The sequence below is a fragment of the Pteronotus mesoamericanus genome, unplaced genomic scaffold (genome assembly GCF_021234165.1).
Source record: "Pteronotus mesoamericanus isolate MK-2021 breed Mesoamerican mustached bat unplaced genomic scaffold, CSHL_Meso_final scaffold_232, whole genome shotgun sequence".
In the NCBI taxonomy this organism is placed as follows: domain Eukaryota; kingdom Metazoa; phylum Chordata; class Mammalia; order Chiroptera; family Mormoopidae; genus Pteronotus; species Pteronotus mesoamericanus.
The window spans coordinates 2,187,921-2,206,849 of NW_026555311.1; the positions used below are offsets into that span (position 1 = coordinate 2,187,921).

The window sequence follows — 18,929 nt, forward strand, 5'->3', positions numbered from 1 at the left end:
TTAGATCTGTAGGTTCTCCTAGTTCCAACTTCCTTTTTTTCTGTTGCTATCACAATTTTTTTTCCTGAAACTTTTAAAAAATTGTACTTGTCTCTTCATTCACATCCTCTACCTCTTCCCAACAGGCATCACTAAATCCCAACGCCACTCCTCTTCCATTTCACAGCAGGCCCCCCCCCTTGAAGAATTAGTCCTTGGCCCAGGAGCTAAAATATCTATTATCTTCACCTCAGACCATAGGTCAGTGTTAGCTTAAATTTTATTTAAACATTTGAAAATGAGTTTAGAGTTTTTTCAGGTTGACATGGAAAGAGGGGTAAAGAAGTTGCAAATATTTGTAAACGGACTATTAAAATGATGCAGCATGGAACCTAGGCTAGACCAAGAGGAGATACAGACACAAAGAAACAACAGACATACTAATTGGTGGGCAGGTGATCTGAGGTGGAAGAACTAGAAAAGGTTGCTGTGAGACTCAAATGAATCAGTAAAAACAATCACCAATGCTCACAACACCCCTGAGAGGCAGTTTCCAAATATTTAACAGGCTAATAAACACTTTAATAAATGGGTCATAGAACTATAAAGAACTCTAAAAATCAGCTATTTTAACTATTATGCACTGTTTCACCTACATACAAACACTGAAGCCTGAAATTCCAAAAGATAATTATTGTCCTTCAAAATATTCATACTAACTCAGTACTACAGAACAGATCACCATACTGAACAGGTTTATGTGAATAAAATGTCCTAGTAGTTTTTCTTAAAATATTTACTCTCAATAAAGGCTAGTCCTCTCCAAAAATTCAACATCCCTATCCTATCATTCAAATAAATGGATTTAATATACACTCCTTCTGCCTAACTCCTGTGTCCTTAGTATATACTGTCACATGCATATTATCTCCTACAGACAAAACACTACTCATAATTTCATATCCAATGGGATTTTTAAACTATTTTTAGCAAGAGAAAAACTTATTTCATGAATATTAATCATATGCAAAAGAATAGCTTAAAGAACGTAATTTTCATGTGACATTTAAAAATATAAAATTTGACTGGATTTCCACAAGAATTTCAATGAAATTTTCCATAGCATGTCATTGTGAAGGCATTAGGTAAATTCCTGGCAGGCTGAAACACCAAACTCCACTACTGGGTAGTATCAGCAGGAGGCAAGTTCAGAAATCAGTCAGCAGTCTTACCTGTTCAAAATGTTTTGTTAGTGATCTGGATGAAAGCACAGGACACACCAATGAACCCAGGGACATCACTAAATGGAAAGTAACAACCAAGAATTTTTAAAGATCTCAATAGCAGTTTTTTAAAAATGAGCTCGACCTGGCCGGTGTGGCTCAGTTGGTTGGAGTGTTGTCCTGGTTGTGTGCCCCCCCCCCCTCACCCCGCGCCTCCAAAAACACCAAAAGGTTTAGGATTGGATTTCCGGTTAGAGCACTGTATTTTGTCGTGTATAATGCGCGTTTTGCCCAAATTTTTTAGTAAAAGGCAAAAGAGTTTTACAATCTGAAGAGAAACCAGAGTATTGCCCAAATGTTTTAGGAAAAATAAGGGTGCTTGTTCATGGGTATAATGATTACATGCCATGGGTATAGCTGCACAAAAACGTGTTTGCATTATGCAGGGGAGCGCACTATACATGGCAAAATACGGTACCCACATTACAGGTTCGTTCTTGGTCGGGATGCCAGTGCGAGGCAATCAATCGATGTTTCTCTTTCTCTCAATTAATAAACATATTTTTTAATGAGCCCAAAATCTAGGACGAAACTCAATAAGGACAGTAAAATATTGTCCTTAGAAAAACGGAGACATGATATTCAGAGAGCTCTTGGTATCACCTGGGCGTAGGTGGGAGGACATAAGGGTGCAGGGTTAAGTGCAAAGTGAAGTGAACAGTATGACAATGCTATCCAGAAGAGGAAGGAAGCATACTAAACAAAAATGTCCTGTGTCGAGGACTTTGCAAGAATGCGGATATTATAACATAACCTTGTCAATAACAAAACGAGTCTAGGAATGGAGACTAGGAAACAGCCTCGCACCGCTGTTACTGAATGTGACCAGGGTACACTATCCTCCTGCCTCCTTGGGCAGTACTAACAAAAACAAGGGTTGACGGTCCCTGCGTTATTCCATCTCCTTCAGACACTTTACAAGTGACTGGCTACCCACCCTTTGACCTGGAGGTGCCCCAAACAGTGAAGAGAGCTTGCAAAAGGTGCCCAGGAACCGGAGAGAAGCCCAGACCTGGGGTACGCGACTACCTGGAGAATTTGTTTATTCACAGGTAGGTAATTCCCGGGCCAAACGCGTAGACCAGAACACCAGACTTACTTAAAGGGCGGCCGATTAAACCTAAATTACGGACAGTGCGCTCTCCCACGCCGGCGCAGCTTTCCCCTAGCCGGGCCGACGGCTGCTGTGGAGAAGCCCGCTCCCCAGGCCTCTCCGCACCTGCCCACACCACGCGTGCAATGAGGGACGCGGTCTCTCCGGCAATGAAAACGCTAACTGACGCCTGCGGCGCCGGGATGCCGGGCACACCTGGACTCAGTGCACGCTCTCCGGACGTCCCCCGCGGCGGGGTAGGGGGCGCGAGTTAAAGTGCACGGAGTTGGGGAACGCGCGGGGACGAATGGGGGCAATGAAGTTCGTGAGATGGCTCAGGAAAGCAGGGGCCCAACGGACCTCCACAGCATATCCCCACCCCAAGAACAGCCGTGGACGCCTTCACCTGGGCAGCCTGTCCCGGAAGGAAGATGGCGGCCTGGGCACTCACCAATCACGCCGCCGCCGAGCCCGCCGCCTACTGCCTGCCGGGCCGTGCGCTGCCACCTGTCACTTCCCAGCCACACGGAGCCGGGACCGACGCGGTGACGCAGGACACTAACCCAGCCCCGAACAGTCTCCACGACCCGGCAGCCTGACTACCCTCGCTTCCGGCCGCCGTCGGAAGTCCCGGCCTCGCCCGGCGCGGGGGTGGGGGGGGAGCCAGAAGCCCCGCCCACGACGCCGGAAATCCCGGCGACCCTCCGCTACTTCCGGTCCGCAGGAAGTCCCGCCCTGCCCCCTAAAGTTCCGCCTGGCTTCGTCCGCATCCTTGCCGCCGGAAGTCCGCTCGGATTCCGCTGCTCAACGGAACTACCGCCTCGGCCCCAGGCTGCCGCCGGAAGTCCCTCTCCACCGCCCGCGCCGACAGACCCGGGCTCCGGAGGGTAGCCGGGGGTTGTTCGCGACATGAGCTGAGTCGCGATGGTGCTCCTAGTTCTCGGTAATCACCGGGCTCTAGCTCCCGCGTCGGCGCTGGTCTGGGAAGGCCCTGGGGTGTGGGGCCGCAGGTACTTACCGCGGTCGGGTCCTGTCTCGGTGCTGCGGCACCGCACGCTCCCGTGCATCGTCCCGCAGGCCCCTGGACTTGGGGCCAGTTCTGCCCTTACGGCCAGGCTGCAGACGGGCGGTGTGAATGAGACTGGTGCTGCTCGGAGCCCGGCTGAGATACTATTAATACTTCAGCTTATCTGCAGAAGGTGACTCAGCCAGCGTCCTTTCTGAAGTATCCGTTCACCATTGGCTCACAAGAGAAACGAAATCAGCTGCTCACTGCGAAAGCTTTTTCGGCTTTGAGCCAAGCTGGAAAATCTGCATAGTAGATGAGTCCAGCTCCCACTGCGTGTGGAAAGCTCACTGCAGTGAATCAAAAGCATGAAAACATTTCTCTCTTATCTGGGTCACCTTTTTTTCTCCTTCCCCTAAAAGCTAAAGCTCAGCATTCGAATTCAAGAAGCACTAATATGATTGTTAGACAAGAAACAAATTTAACCTATTTGGTGATTCAAATAACCAAAAAGTATGTGGCATAAAACCTTAAGTTATGACTGCATTAAGTATAATAAAAGCCTAGCGCTGGAAACAATCATGTAAGATGATCCAAGGTGTTCACAGTCTTGGAAGTTGTAGAAAACATTCAAGTAACAGTTTTATTCGTCACTTAATTTGCACAAGGACTTCTGCTGGGCATGGTCGCTGATAGAAAGCTTTATGAACCATAGTATCTTCAGCGAACTCACATGCGAATGCATGGGTTTCTTTTGCAATACAGCACCCACAGTTGGGAAGAAATAGGTAATTTTTCATCGCTATGTTTAGGATTCCACAAAAGTCACGAAATAAATGAGTGCATAATGAGGTATCACAAATCTAAGAAGGGAAAGGAATCCACTTTCAGGGCCTACTGTGTGCCAGGCACTCGCATACTTGGTAACTTGTTTAATCCTCAAAACGATAATATAAAGTAGAAATTATTCTTAAGTTGAATTCTAACTAAACATGAATGTTAAAATTACTTTTCAAAATTCAGAAAGGTACTATGCAGTGGAGCAAAAGAGATCAAAATCTAGCCTCAGCACTGGTTGGGTAGCTGCAAATTGGTTGGAGCATCATCCAGATGCAACAAGGTTGCAGGTTTGATGCCAGTCGGGCACATGCAAGAATCAACTAATGAAGGCATGAATAAGTGGAATAGCAAATCGATATCTCTTCCCCCATACACTTTCTCTCTCTCAAATCAATCAATAAATGTTAAAAAATTTTAATAGGTTCACATCACATTTGTTCCACCATATATTCGTTTGATAGGGCTGTAGAAACAAAAATGCCACAAACTAGGTGGTTTAAGCAACAAATTTATTAGGAGTCAAGGATCAAAGTGTCAGCAGAGTTAGTTCCTCATGAGAGCTGTGAGGGGAACTTCCATGCATCTCCTAGCTGCTACTTAGTGATCTGGCATTCCTTGGCCTGTGACAGCCATAACCAGTGTTCACATGGCTACCCTGTGTGCAGGTCCCTCACTTGACACTCCTTATAAGATCGTATTGAATTAGGGGCCCATCCTACTCCACTATGATATCATTCTAACTAATTACATCTACAACCCTATTTCAAAACAAGGTAACATTCTGAGGTTTTGGGGGTTAGAATTTCAACAGATGAATTGGGAGGTGGGGCACACAGTTCAACCCATAACATACTGTACCCTTAAATAACTCTCCATGTATTTAAAAAAAAAATAGCCTCATTTGTAAAAAGTTCTGATTGCCATCCAATTTCATGCTCTTGTAAAAACTATAGGTAGCATCCTTCCCAAATCCTATTTTGTCATGTGCCCATCCATGCTAAAGGCATATGATTTATCTCCATCATGAGGGAAATAAAGCTGAATTTAGATTCAGTTAGGGGTGTGGCTTGATAAGTAGATGAGGTTTGCTGGGTATTCAGTCATGCTTCATCACTAATTATTTGATCTCTGCCTCAAACACCTTGCATATATTATAGAGGAGCTGATTCACACGTTGCTTCATGAGCATTCTAAGTTTATATATGTTCATTTACATATAAGAAACTTTTTTTCTTGAACTCTGTTTAGCACTTCATTCAGATCTACACTCAAATACACCACTTCAGAGATGTTCTCCGTATCACTTATTTCTATTTTTATTTTATGTTTTTGTTTTGGATAAAGAGACTTTTAAAATTGTATTTTATTGATTCTGTTATTACAGTTATCCCAATCTTACCCATTTGCCCCCTCTACCCAGCAACCACCACTCCCTCAAGCAATCCCCACACCACTCTTCATGTACGTGGATCATGGATATAAGTTCTTGGCTACTCCATTTCTTATACTGTACTTTACATCCCCATGCCTATTCAGTGACTACCTATTTGTACTTCTTAATCCACCACTTCTTCATCCATTTACCCACATCGTCTCCCTTGCTATTTGGACAACCATCAAATAGCTCTGTGTCCATGATTCTGTCTCTGTTCTTCTTGTTTCTTTAGTTTGCTTTTTAGATTCAATTATTCATAGTTATGTATTATCATCTTACTGTTCATATTTCTGATATTCTTTTTTTCTTAAATAAATCACTTTAACATTTCATATAATAATCATTTGGTGATGATAAACTCCTTTTTTCTTGTCTGGGAAGCTTTGTCTGCCCTTCAATTCTAAATATCTTTGATGAGTAGAGCAAACTTGGCTGTAGGTCCTTCCTTTTCATGACTTTGAATATATCTTGCCACTCTCTTCTAGCCTTCAAAGTTTCTTTTAAGAAATCAGCTGACAGTCTTATGGGAACTCCTTTGTAGGTAACTCTCTGCTTTTCTCTTTGTGCTTTTAAGAGTCTGTTTATCTTTAACCTTTGGCATTTTAATTATGATGTGTCTGGGTGTGGTCCTCTTTAGGTCCAACTTGTTGGGACTTTGTGCTTCCTGGACTTGCATGTCTATTTCCTTCACCAAATTAGGGAAGTTTTCTTTCATTATTTTTTCGAGTAAGTTTTCAATTTTTTACTCTTCCTCATCTCCTTCTGGCATCCCTATGATTCAGATGTTGGTACATTCGGAGATGTCCCGGCGACACCTTATACTATCGTCTTTTTTAAGAACCTTTTTTTTTCTTGCTGTTCTGGTTGAGTGCTTATGTCTTCCTTATGTTCCAAATCTTTTATTTGAATCCCAACTTCATCCCCTTCACTGTTGGTACACTGTAGATTTTTATTTTTTATTTCATTTAGTGCAATCTTCATTTCTTCCTGGGTCTTTATTTTGTTGCCATACTCAGTGTAAGTCTTTGAGCATCCTGATCACCAGTGTTTTGAACTCTGCATCTGATAGGTTGGTTATCTCCATTTTGTTTAGTTCTTTTTCTGGGGTTTGTTCTATTCTTTCATTTGGACCATGTTTCTTTGTCTTCTCAATTTGGCATTCTCTCTGTATTTGTTTCTGTGTATTAGGTAGAGCTGCTTTGACTCCCTGTCTTAGTACCATAGTAGCATGGCCTATTGTAGAAAAGGCACCCGTAAATTGTGTGGGGCGGAGCCTTAGGTAATCACCAGGGCAGAACAACCTGCTTCACTGTTTTGTGGCTCTGTGTGGGACGAGGGCTCAGAGGGGAACAGTGCTGCTGCCTGTATTCTGGAGGTTTACCCAGCACTCACCCTGTGGGCCTGGTGCTATTCCAGCTGTTGCCCCTTTGCTGAATCCCATTTGGGGTGGGTTTGCATACATTTTAAGTCTGTGTAGGCCCTGTAAGCCGAGTCTCCTGAAAATGTGGCTGTCTCTTCCACCATCCCAAGCCCTGCTGGTTTTTACAGCCAGAAGTTAGGGGGATTTATCTTCCTGGCCCAGGAACCCGGGCTGTGTGGTCTGGCCTGGGGCTGGAATTGCTGGCTCCAAAAGCATCCCTACCAGTTTTTATCCACCACACATGAATGAGGGACTGCTCGTTTCACTGCTGCTGCCTCTGCGCACCACACTGCATCTGCATGCCCCTTGGCCCACTTCGTATATCCACCTCTCCCATCCATCTGGATGAATGTGGCTTCTTTAATCCTTGGTTGTCGGACTTATATACAGCTCAATTTTCTAATGGTTCTGGGCGTTAATTTGTTTTGAGGTCCAGTTGGAATTCTTCCTGTGGTTGGGCAAGGAGGCAAAGCATGTTTACCTATGCCTCCATCTTGACCATAACTCTCCTTATCACTTACTTTTAAATGGCAGAATCCATCACTATCCCTTAACTGTACCTTATTTTTCTTCTTAGTACTTATAACCTATTGACATTATTTTTGTATTTGTTACTGTTTTCCCCACTAGCATGTAAACTTTTTCTATTTTGTTCACTGCTTTATTCCCATAATGTAGAAAAGTGCCTGGCACAGTATGCACCCAGAAATGTTTACTAAGAGCAAAACAAATATTTGTACTTCCCATGAGTATATAGATTCCTGAATGGCATTGGTTAAGTTTTTCAGTTCCTTTTATGTACCAAATTTACCTAGATTTATGCAAAAGGAGAAGGAAGAAAAACAATCAGCTGGCTTGCAAATACAATCACCTGGACAACTACTCAGTTTCTCCTGTTCAACTGTTAGGGTGGCAGTGACTCAGGCTGTGAAAGAATTCACAAAGAGAAGAAAGTACAGAGAGTAAAGTTTTATTCACTCTCCACGAAAAGCGGGGGATGGTGTGGACAGGTACCCCAGCATTGAGGGGTGGGGCTTTGAGCTTTTATTTAATTGTAATTGGATCAAAGGGTGGGTGCTGTTGTGAGGCCCTGGGGCGGTTATAGCAGTTTGTTCCAATGTTATCTTCTGCCTGTGGCCGTAAGGAGGGGTTAGGGTCTGTTCTTGCTTTCTGGGGACAAGCTAAGAATAAAATGGCAGTCATGTTTAACAAGGTTATAGGCCTGCTCGGCAAATGGCACCACAATAGCAAATGGCGCTGTCTTTGTCCTTTCAGCAACTGCTCTCACTAAAAGAGGAGGAAAGTTAATTCATAGTTTTGTGGACCACAGGGCCCAGTTCATATGATGAAACTTCACCAGGACTGACGTGCTGACCCATGCCATTTGTGCCTCATGCATGACACTGGAACATGTACTTTCTTGCCTCAAAAAAACATTACAGACTCTGTATTAGGTCTCATCCAGATCAGATGTGCCATCAGTGCAGCTTGTCACCTTGCGTGCTGTCCACGTGCTAAACGAAAAGGGACAACTAATTTCACAGTGAGTGAAACTATGGCTCTGAATGGCAGAGTTTGGTGAAAAGGAAAGGAACTATTTATTCAAAAGTTACACAGTTTTGATTAATGGCTAAATGTCACTCTTAAATCTCAAAATCCCTTTAAAACAATCACCAGCACACACACAGTCCTGCCTTCCCCCGCTTTGCCCAGTTAGGCCAGTCAGGCCTGTCAGCGGTACCATCCTTCAGAAGAACGAACAGAAGTCTGGGGCTCGGCTAGGCAGGCCTCTCGGTTCTCAGCGCCATCCGCTGCGTCGCTGCGAACTCCAACTCTTAATGCATCACCATGTGGCACCTTCTCATGGCCCACTAGCAAGAGTCCTTTATCCCCTCTTTCTTCCTGTGTGGTCTTCACACTGTTCCCCAGAGTCTGTGTCCCTCTGTCTCTCCCTCAGGCCCCTGTCTCTCCTCCTTCCTTTCCCCTCTTTCAGTTACATTCTGTATTAAGTCTTTTAAACCTTCCTGATTAGCCTTGGTGATATGCAAAACAACCCTCTTTGCATATGAGGAATGAAGCTATCATGTTACTGACTTGCAAAATGACTCTCAGTAGCCCTGCTCAAGGCTCCCATCCCCCATGGCGGCCTGCCCTGGGGTAGGGAGAATATATTTTTCTTGGACACCCCATTTTCTGGACCCTGTTACAAATACCCTTTGTGGAGGGCCCTGGCTGTGCCCCGTTACAATGGTTAACATGTAACCCACATTTGTATATATAATATATAATATGGGTTATCATAGACAATACAGAAATGTTGAAAAATAGGATGAAAAGTGAGGATGGGGCTACATCATAGATGGACAGGTGCCTAAGGAAGTAAAGTGTACAGAGGCAGAGGGTTGACTGTCAAGTGTTGCGTAGGGTCTCACAGGACAAGAATTTAGAGGACAGCATTTAGTCTAGCAGTTAAGAGGATGGTTAAGATAGAAGGCCAGCTAATAGCCTGTAGGAAAAATGAAGGCATCTCACTCATAGTGAGACATTATGCAAGGCCCTGCTGTATATTGCAAAACACTGCATAGAAGACTGCCGTACACAGGTGTAATTAGAAAGTGCTCCAAGGGTCAGCAAAGAGGACTTGTTAACTGCATGCATGCTAAGTTGTAACAACGGTACTGTTTTGTGGTCAAGAAGTGATGTTTTATGCACTTAATATCCTGTCATGTCGGTCAAGAAGTGGTGCTTTTTCACACTTAATATTCTAACATGTGCTTGTGGGTTTTCAGCCTACATGTACCTCACAATGATTTCCATTTTAAATGAAAGCAGACCCATAGGAAGTGCATTTGTGGTAGTGCTGGGATGTTTGTGTTTCACTCAACACACGTGAATTTTGCAGTAGTGGACTACTGAAGCAGAAGATGCTCACATTTAATTGCTGTAGTGCCTGCCTTAGGCTACATTTTACTCTGTAACAAAGTATTTTTGCTTTAAAAAAAGAAAGGTCCCCACCCCTTTTCATTTGGCCAAATTGACAGTAATTGTACATTGTACAAAAAGAAATAATTTAGTGCTGACATCTGACATGCCACCACTCCTTCTGGGATGAAAGGGGGGCTCTCCTGAGAAGATATTATGGGAAATGTTTATGTTAAATACCTTGCCAAATGGGAAAGAAACTGATATGAAAAACTAACAGTAAATTCTCCATCTGCAAAAAAGCATATAAAACCACACTCAGACCAATTAAAAAGCCAACAGATGATTTAAGGGGAGAAGGCAGCATGCAGGGCCAGTTTGGGCAAGAGAGCCCAGAGGACTCCACGAGTGGATTCCAAAGTTCATTTAGAAAAGATAAACACCAAGATTACCAAGAACAATTATTAAAAGAGAAAGCAATACCAGAGAAATAAAGCAGATCAATTAACAAAAGGAATTTAGTTATAAACCAAATAGATAAATGACTAGCTAGCTGGGGAGGTAGTAAAGGGGGTCAAATATATGGTGATGGAACATTTGCTGTGGGTGGTAAACCCACAATGCAATACACTGATGATGTATGACAGAATTGTACACTTGAAACCTATGATAGGTAATATTAACCAATGTCACCCCAATAAATTCAATAAAAATTAAAAGAAAAAATCACAGGCCACAAATGCCATCACGTGTAAGAGCCCATGATAAACAAACAGGTAGATTTAATACCTGATTTCATTGCAATTTCAACCTGTCCTAGAAACATAATTTTAATAAACCAGTATGGAATTTTCTGGTCCAGCACCAGTAAGATAATCTGTCATGGGGACCCTCTCCATACCCCATTGAAAGAAGAGATAATCTGTATAACTAAAATCTTTCCCCTTCTCTTCCTCCAAAGTAAAGATGTCCTGACCCAACCCCCTCAACAAAAATCCTTTCTTTTCTTTCCCTAGTAGCTCCCTTGCCCCATCCTTCTTCCTATTAAGCCCTTCCATTTTGTAGAACTCCTGGGTCTACCCTTCTAGCTGCTAGGTGGGATGTTGCCATACTCAGGAATAGTTTAATAATGCAAAATAGATCTTCAAATTTACTAAGTTGGGTTTTGTCTTCCAACAAGTTCATATGTATACATACAACGGTGGATCCATTATGCTGTTTATGGCTCAGCCTCGAGCTGAGTTTAGCAACCTAATAGCAGCTCTGGGGACTGAGGGACGAGATGTGCGTAGGCCCCCACTTCCCTAAAAGCCTCCAGACTCTATTCTAAGTGAATCTCTTAGTAATGCTTACTCCTCAACTAAACTTAATTTCAATTACATCTACTTTGTATTTAAACATTGAAAGGTAAATTCACATTGTAGTCTGCATTAAAGTATTACTGACAGCCCTGACCGGTGTGGTTCAGGTGGTTGGGCACCATCTAGCAAAACGAAAGGTCACAGGCGATTCTGCCCAGGCACATGGCTGGGTTGTGGGTTCAGTCCTGGTTGGAGTGCATACGGGAGATAGCCCATTGATGATTCTCTCACATCAATATTTCTCTCCTTCTCTTTTTCCCTCCCTTCCCCTCTCTCTATAAATACACTATTTTTTAAAAGAAAAATAAATTTAAAAAGTAACACTAACATATAACTTTCTGTAAGTATATGAATAAGCATATGACTGCCACCAGCTCTGTCCTATCCAAGCGCAAGTCTCAAACTGTCTCTACGCTCAGCCCTGATGAACTGCCCCTGGTAACGTAACCGCTTTAGGACTTGCAGAAATTTCCCATTGCAGATAAGCTCTTCAACGATTCCAAACAACGTAACTCGGAATACGTGGCCCCCAAGTTACTACATCAACAGTGACTTCTAACTACACCTTCAAGCCTCGAACCGGCAGAGGCGACCTCAGCGAGCCGGGCTGTACTTCAGGTTCAGTGCGCAGGGCCCCAGTGCGCAGGCGCCAGTCCACGCCTGGGCGCCAACGCCCAGGAACGACTTCCAGCACGCAGCCCAACTCGCTGGCTCCCTGCGAGGGCTTTAAAGCAGCGCTTCGCCAGGTGGCTCTTAAGGAGAGGCACACGAGAGGCGGAGTAGGGGCCGCCGCGCTCGTCGTAGAGGAGACTCTTCGACTCTCCACCCAGCGTGGGAACACTTTCAGCCGGGCGTGGCGCCATCGCACGACCGTGACGTCAGGATTGGGCCGGCGCGCGATTGGCCTGCAGACATGTGGAGCGCTTGGGCAAACGTTCGAGCGATTGGGCGCGCGGCGCTGGGAGCCTGGACTAAGGGACAGAGCCGTAGAGGGGTTTGCGCGACGGAGCGGCAGCCAGCGGACGGTCGTTTGCTCAGGTTCAGGGCGTCCCAGAGGGGGAGAGTTGGGAGATCTCCCGGGGGTCCTCAGTGGAGAGACGGGGGCAGGTCCTTGTGGGGGAAAGACTAGGGGTGGGGATTCCCTAGGGGAAAGACTGAGCTCCTGGCCTCCCGAGGGAGAGACGGGGCGATGGGGTCCTCGTGGGGACAAATGTGGGGCAGGCTGCTGACGGGGAGAGACTAGGGTTGGGGCGCCCCGAGAGGACAGACGAGGGGCAGGCCCCGGAGAGTCCCGGGGGCTCAGCATTGAGTCTTAGTAAGCTTTGCTGGGGAGGGACCAACTTTCGCCTGTGGACCAAATGCAGCCCCACGCCTGTTAAGGTCCTGTGAGCCAAGGATAGTTTTTAAGTTTTAGTTTGCGGGAAGGCGGGGAGGGGAGAGTGTGGGGAATGAGAGAAGCAAATATTTTATGGTTTGTGAAAACTGCGTGAAACTCCAGTTTCCTGGGAACAGTTCACACGCAGCCAGCGACTGCGTCTGCGCTGGCAGCGGGCGGGGGACTCTCACTGCCGATGGTGAACTGTCACATCAGCAGTGATGTTAGTTACTGTGTGCCTTTGGAGAATGGACGCAGCGGTCACAATCTTATTAGGAGCCCAGGTTGAGAAAAAATGGGTTAAATCTTACTTACTGGGATATTAAGAAAAGGTTTGTGAGTTTGGGGCACATAAATTGAACGTTGAAAAATGGATTTTAACAGAGATTGGTATGTGGCATAGGAGGGAACGGTAACGCTTTTGGGGTGTAAATGGTTACCAGATAACCCACATTTACGTAGGTAATATATAATATGGGTTATCATAGACAATACAGAAATGTTGAAAAACAGGATGAAAAGTGGGGTTGGGGCTATATCATAGATGGGCAGGCTCATAAAGAAGTGAGGTGTACAGAGGAGAGGATTGACAAGTGTTGCATAGGGTCTCACAGGACAAGAATTTAGAGGACAGCAATGAGTCTGGCAGTTAAGAGAATGGTTAAGATAGGAGGCCAGCTGATAGCCTGTAGGAGAAATGGTAGCCAAGATGGGGCCGCAAGATGAGGACTCAGAGAGGTGGGAACAGCAGCCCAGCAAGCACCATGCTTACCCTTTGAAATGGCTTATTTGCTTACTGGGCTAATGGTTTCAGAATTGATTCATCACTGTGTTCATATGAAAGTTACAGATACCTGATGTAATAACCTTTCTTTCTCTTTCCTCATAGGGCCCTAGGACAGATCAGATATTTTGTAACAATGCCTGAAATCAACACCAGCAATCTTGATAAGCAGCAGGTTCAGCTCCTGGCAGAGATGTGTATTCTTATTGATGAAAATGACAATAAAATTGGGGCTGAGACCAAAAAAAATTGTCACCTGAATGAAAACATTGAGAAAGGTACTATTTTAAAATACTCTGTGAGAAAATGACTTGCCTAGACATTTCAGGATCCTGAGAAAAGCATGTTGGTAAAGATGTGATCTCTAATCATGTTATAGTTTATCTTTGGTTCCAATTAGTTGAGGGGTGTAATAGTAAAATCCATCTTGCTACTTTCTCTCCCAAACAGCTATTTCTCTCTACTCATATCTTTTAATGAGCTTTTTCAGGATTATCTTGGTTTGGAAAAGCGGGAATAGACCAATCTTAGCAGAATAGCACTTGTCAAGCCTATAGTGTTTTGTGGGTTAGTGAATGGAGAGACAAGTATCGTAAAAGAAAGCACATACCTTCCCAGTATTCTCAGGAAGTGGTTCAATAGCAGACTGGCCAAGAGATCACCATTTCTCTGGAGCTCTTCTCTATTGTAACCATGCAGAGACTCATTAAGTAGAAGACAATGGGAAAAAAACAAATGCCAGCAAGTTATTAATATCCTAAATCCCAAGTAGAAAATTAGGCACATAATTGGTATTTTAGAACTAAATTAATAGTATTGCTTTTGCTTTCAGGATTGTTGCATCGAGCTTTTAGTGTCTTCTTATTCAACACTGAAAATAAGCTCCTGCTACAGCAGAGATCAGATGCTAAAATTACTTTTCCAGGTTAGTGGCCTAATACACCGTATTTTGTTGGAAGCTATATTTAATTTGACTTTGTCACTTGGAACTTTCTGGTTAGCTATTGTCAACAGGAGAAATCCTGTGAATGACATAATTTCATATTCTACATAAAAGAAACTTATACAATGATTGCGACCTAATGAAATAGCAATACAGGACAAAAACTACTAGGTATGTGTATATATTTACATATATATTTTTTAAGATTATTTATTTTTAGACAGAGGGGAGGGAGAAAAAGAGGGAGAGAAACATCAATGTGTGGTTGCCCCTCACGTGCCCCCTGCTGGGGACCTGGCCTGCAACCCAGGCATTTGCCCTGACTGGGAATCGAACCAGTGACCTTTTGGTTCGCAGGCCGGTGCTCAATCCACTGAGCTACACCGGCCAAGACTATTTACATAAATATTTTAAAAATCAGTATCTTGCCCTGGACAGGTGGCTTAGCTGGTTGGCACATCATCCTGTACACCGTAAGATTGCAGGTTTGATCCCTGGTCAGGACAAGTACAGGAAGCAACTGATGTTTGTTACTTTCTCACATTGGACCCCCCCCCCTTTCCTTTCTCTCTAAAATCAATAAACATATCCTCAGGTGAGGATTAAAAAAGAAATCTGTGTCTTACACACATATTGATCTTTTTGGTTGAGATGGCATTAATAACCCTGCCCAGGTAGCTCATTTGGTTAGAGCATCATCCTGATACACTAAGTTTGCAGGTTCGATCCCTGGTCAGGGCACATACAAGAATCAACCAGAGAATGCCTAAATAAGTGGAACAACAAATCGATGTCCCTTTGCCTGTCTCTCTCCCTCCCTCTCTTCTTCCCCTCTCTCTCTCAAAGTAATAAATAAATTTTTTAAAGATAATAAACTTAACCTACACATGTCTATTTCACAAAATGATGACTGATATAGTATAACCAAACCCAGGTTCAGCTGCCCACTGCAACAAAAGCCAAACTCTTGAGACAGGTGGTATTGGAAAGAAATGAAGTTTATTCAAGTGCCAGCCACCTGTGATGGGGGACTCTCATCCCAAAGCCCACCTTAACATCTCAGTGCAGGCAGAGGTTTTTATAAAGAGGGAGAGGAAAAGCACAAGGAGATCGGGGGAGGGACTGTGGACATGCAGGCAGTGTCCTTGCTGGTCCCGATATGGATTTTCATGGTCAGTGTCCCTGAGCTGACTATCTGTTTTTTGTCAGCTGAATTCCTGTGTCTGGATGGTTAGTGTTAGCTGGGGCTTTAAGGTTGGGCTGCTCCTTAGGTTCACATTGGAACTGAAACTGCTGAACTGTAAGCTAAAAAAACTTTAAATATGAAAGCTTTAGTTTCAAGAGAAAAAATCAGGCTAGAGTAACAAGCTGGGGTTAGTATTTACTAAGATCAATTTGGGTAACCTTATATAAGCATAGTGTATTTATTCCCTGTTACCATAGTCTATTATAACTGATTTAGAAATTAATCCTCATAATCATTTGATTAATTTTTCTATTACTTTAAAAACTTCAGTTTTCTTGGCCTTTTAGGGTTACTTTGAAGAAAAGTTAATCTACATTTATATTAACATGTTCCAGGTTGTTTTACCAATACTTGTTGTAGTCATCCCTTAAGTAACCCAGGAGAGCTTGAAGAAAATGATGCAATCGGAGTAAGGCGAGCAGCACAGAGGCGTTTAAAGGCTGAATTGGGAATTCCTATGGAACAGGTAACCAAGTTGTTTGCACAGCGAACATACAAGGTGAAATATAAACATTCTTTAAAAAAAAAAAAAAGATTTTATTTATTTACTTTTAGAGAGGGGGGAGGGAGGGAGAAAGAGAGGGAGAGAAACATCAATGTGTGATTGCCTCTCACATGCCCCCCACTGGGGACCCAGCCTGCAACACAGGCATGTGTCCTGACTGGGAATCAAACCATTGACCTTTCAGTTTGCAGGCTGGCACTCAATCCACTGAGCCACACCAGCCAGGTTTAAACATTCTTTAAAACACTTTTCAGTAAAATTTTAAATTCAGGTGTGGGTCTCTGCTTTGTAATCTCTTAAGTTACTGACCCCTAAAAGCACCTTGAATAAAGATTATTTAAATTTTGGTGTCAATTTAATATTTGTCAGAATTTAGCTCAGTACCAAAATGAATTGATCGGTTAACCAGTATATAAAGTTGAATATTTTTATCATTGATCATATCAAACATGAATATTTTCTTGTAGAAATTCTTAGGAATATAATCTGTAAATCTGAATTGAAATCATCTCCCCACCCCCACCCCCAGAATTGTCCCCTTTAAATAAAACCTGAATAAATAATCTGTCATCTAGTTAAATGGTAAATATTTTTTTCTCCCAAAGAGTAATATTAAGATATGAAGAAGAAAGTCACAATTCCAGTTTGACTGCTTTTTAAAAAATATTATTTCAGTAAGTTAACTTATATTTTTGGTCCTATGAAAAAATTTAGATACTTGATACTATGTAGTAATATATCATCAATTGGAAATTAATATTTTAAAAGTCCTAACTAAAACTCTGTTTTTCTTGTTCAAAATAGTACTGAAATGTGGTAGGTTTAGATTACTTGTTTTGTTGTTCACGTTTTTGTTACTGTTTTGTTTTCATTCTAGGTTCCTCCAGAAGATATTAAATATCTGACCCGAATTCACTACAAGGCTCAGTCTGATAGTATCTGGGGAGAACATGAAATAGATTACATATTGTTTGTGAGGAAGAACGTGACTTTGAATCCAGACCCCAATGAGATTAAAAGCTGTTCCTACGTGTCAAAGGAGGAAGTGGTACAAATGTTGAAAAAGGCAGCCAAGGGTGAAATTAAGATAACTCCATGGTTTCAAAGTATTGCAGAGACTTTTCTGTTTACATGGTGGGATAACTTAAATCATTTGAATCAGTTTGCTGACCATGAGAAAATACACAGAATGTGAATGTGGAGATGACTATTCAGTAAAGTACTAAAAAGTTTCTCTACTTAGTAAACTTAAAATGATTTTTTAAAAATTTGGTTCTGCATTAAAACTCTCACTGGATGCATTGATATTTTACAGCCAGAATTTGTGTGGAAAAGACAACTGACTTAATTTTGTATCACATAACACCACATATATGCACTGCTGTTCGTGAAGGCCACTTATGAGAGATTATTTTTTAAACCTAATTTAACCGACCTAAATACGTGGTCCTGACAAATTTGAACAAATGAGTGAAGCTCTTCGTTTCTGATGCATTGAGATAAACATTTTCAGGATACTTGTAGAGCACTTTATTTTCCAGGTGCTTTACATATCATTAAATTTTTATCATAGTCCAGAAAAACATGCAATAGAAACTGTTTGGCTACTTCAAAACAGCTCAAATTAACTTTCCATATTAAGATATGAAACAAGGGGGCAGCAGGCCCAAGGTAATTAAATGCTGTATGTCCTGATTTGTCTCAAAGTCTGTGTTCTCAGAATTACAGGAGACAGACAGGCTATTTGTTAAATAGAAATTGGGTCATACTCTAGCACTGGATTTCTTACTGTTGGTTTTTGTTGGATAATTTTTTATCGTGGGGGTTCATCCTGTGCATTCAAGGACATCTAGCAGCATCCCTGGGTTCTACCCACTAAATACCATCAGTATCCATCCTTCCCCTCATCATAGTCACAGTGTCTGCAGATGCCAAAAGTGTGCTGGCCAGCCAACGTGCTCCCACTGAGAAGCACTTGTCTACAATGTCAAATCATATTGGATGGAGGGGAGCAGGAGATTAACAAAAACGTTAATATTTGTGTTAATAGAATTGGGGCGTGGAATATGTATATTAATATTTAATCTGTATCTTGATTAATGTACTTTTTAAAGCTTGCATAGATTTCTCAGATTTGAAACCTCAAGACAGTGTTATCCTAGAATGCTATGTAATAATGAAAATGATAAAAATTTGTTTCTCACAAGGTAAATGTTTTATAAATTCAATAGAAGAATCTATTTCTGCTTAACTGAACAGTTAATTCATAATTTCAGGGAAGATTGTCGCAAGTACTAATTTCACTGAAAAGTAAAGCTAATGTAAAAATTAACATTTGTTGTTTAGTTTGTTAAAATTTTAATACAATAATAGGTAACCTGTCTGTAGTAGCTTAAACATAAATGCTATATAGCTTCAAAATACATTCATAACACTTTCTAGTTCTTCAATTTTCTAGGGAGTTATAGGCTGAAAGCCACATGTAACTACTTACTCAGCTACAGTGGCTAGTGGCTACAGTACTGGACAATGGGGCCTTACACCAGCACTTAGCACTTAAATGCTCAGCAAATGTTATATATTCCAGTTACCTTAATTGAATGCTGCAGCTTTCACCTGATAGAACTCCCTAGAACTCACTTTTTTTTTAAGGTTTTATTTATTTTTAGACAAAGGGGAAGAGAGGGAGAGAAACATCAATGTGTGGTTGCCTCTCACATGCCCCTTGCTGGGGACA

At 42.5% G+C, this 18,929-nt stretch overlaps 2 protein-coding genes across 5 annotated transcripts in view; one reads left to right on the forward strand and one right to left on the reverse strand.

Annotated features, from left to right (window-relative positions):
* Positions 1-3,545, reverse strand: part of WDR37 (WD repeat domain 37) — a 64,242-nt gene extending 60,697 nt beyond the window's left edge. For 2 of the 3 annotated variants that reach the window (XM_054591588.1, XM_054591586.1), the window contains exon 1: positions 3,374-3,545. The gene's annotated coding sequence lies outside the window, so the exon portion shown is untranslated. Of the gene's footprint in view, positions 1-2,806; positions 2,997-3,373 lie in introns of those variants that run through there. The other variant, XM_054591587.1, reaches the window with a different exon arrangement.
* Positions 3,546-12,031: 8,486 nt separating this feature from the next.
* IDI1 (isopentenyl-diphosphate delta isomerase 1) lies at positions 12,032-18,478 on the forward strand. 2 transcript variants are annotated; one of them, XM_054591814.1, is made up of 5 exons: positions 12,032-12,377; positions 13,604-13,776; positions 14,331-14,423; positions 16,023-16,153; positions 17,070-18,478. In XM_054591814.1, the coding sequence occupies exons 1-5, from the start codon at positions 12,253-12,255 to the stop codon at positions 17,385-17,387; spliced, it is 840 nt and encodes a 279-aa protein (XP_054447789.1). In that variant the 5' UTR covers positions 12,032-12,252; the 3' UTR covers positions 17,388-18,478. The 2 variants fall into 2 exon arrangements, with proteins under 2 accessions (XP_054447789.1, XP_054447790.1); XM_054591815.1 differs by lacking the exon at positions 12,032-12,377 and adding an exon at positions 12,818-13,046.
* The last annotated feature ends 451 nt before the right edge of the window (positions 18,479-18,929 follow it).

Excerpts from the sequence above, each read along its gene's own strand:
- IDI1 (XM_054591814.1), top strand. The coding sequence starts at position 12,253 with ATGTGGAGCGCTTGGGCAAACGTTCGAGCGATTGGGCGCGCGGCGCTG. Across the intron at positions 12,378-13,603 it reads GCGGACGGTCGTTTGCTCAG|GGCCCTAGGACAGATCAGAT; the intron begins GTTCAGGGCGTC and ends CTTTCCTCATAG. Across the intron at positions 13,777-14,330 it reads GAATGAAAACATTGAGAAAG|GATTGTTGCATCGAGCTTTT; the intron begins GTACTATTTTAA and ends TTTTGCTTTCAG.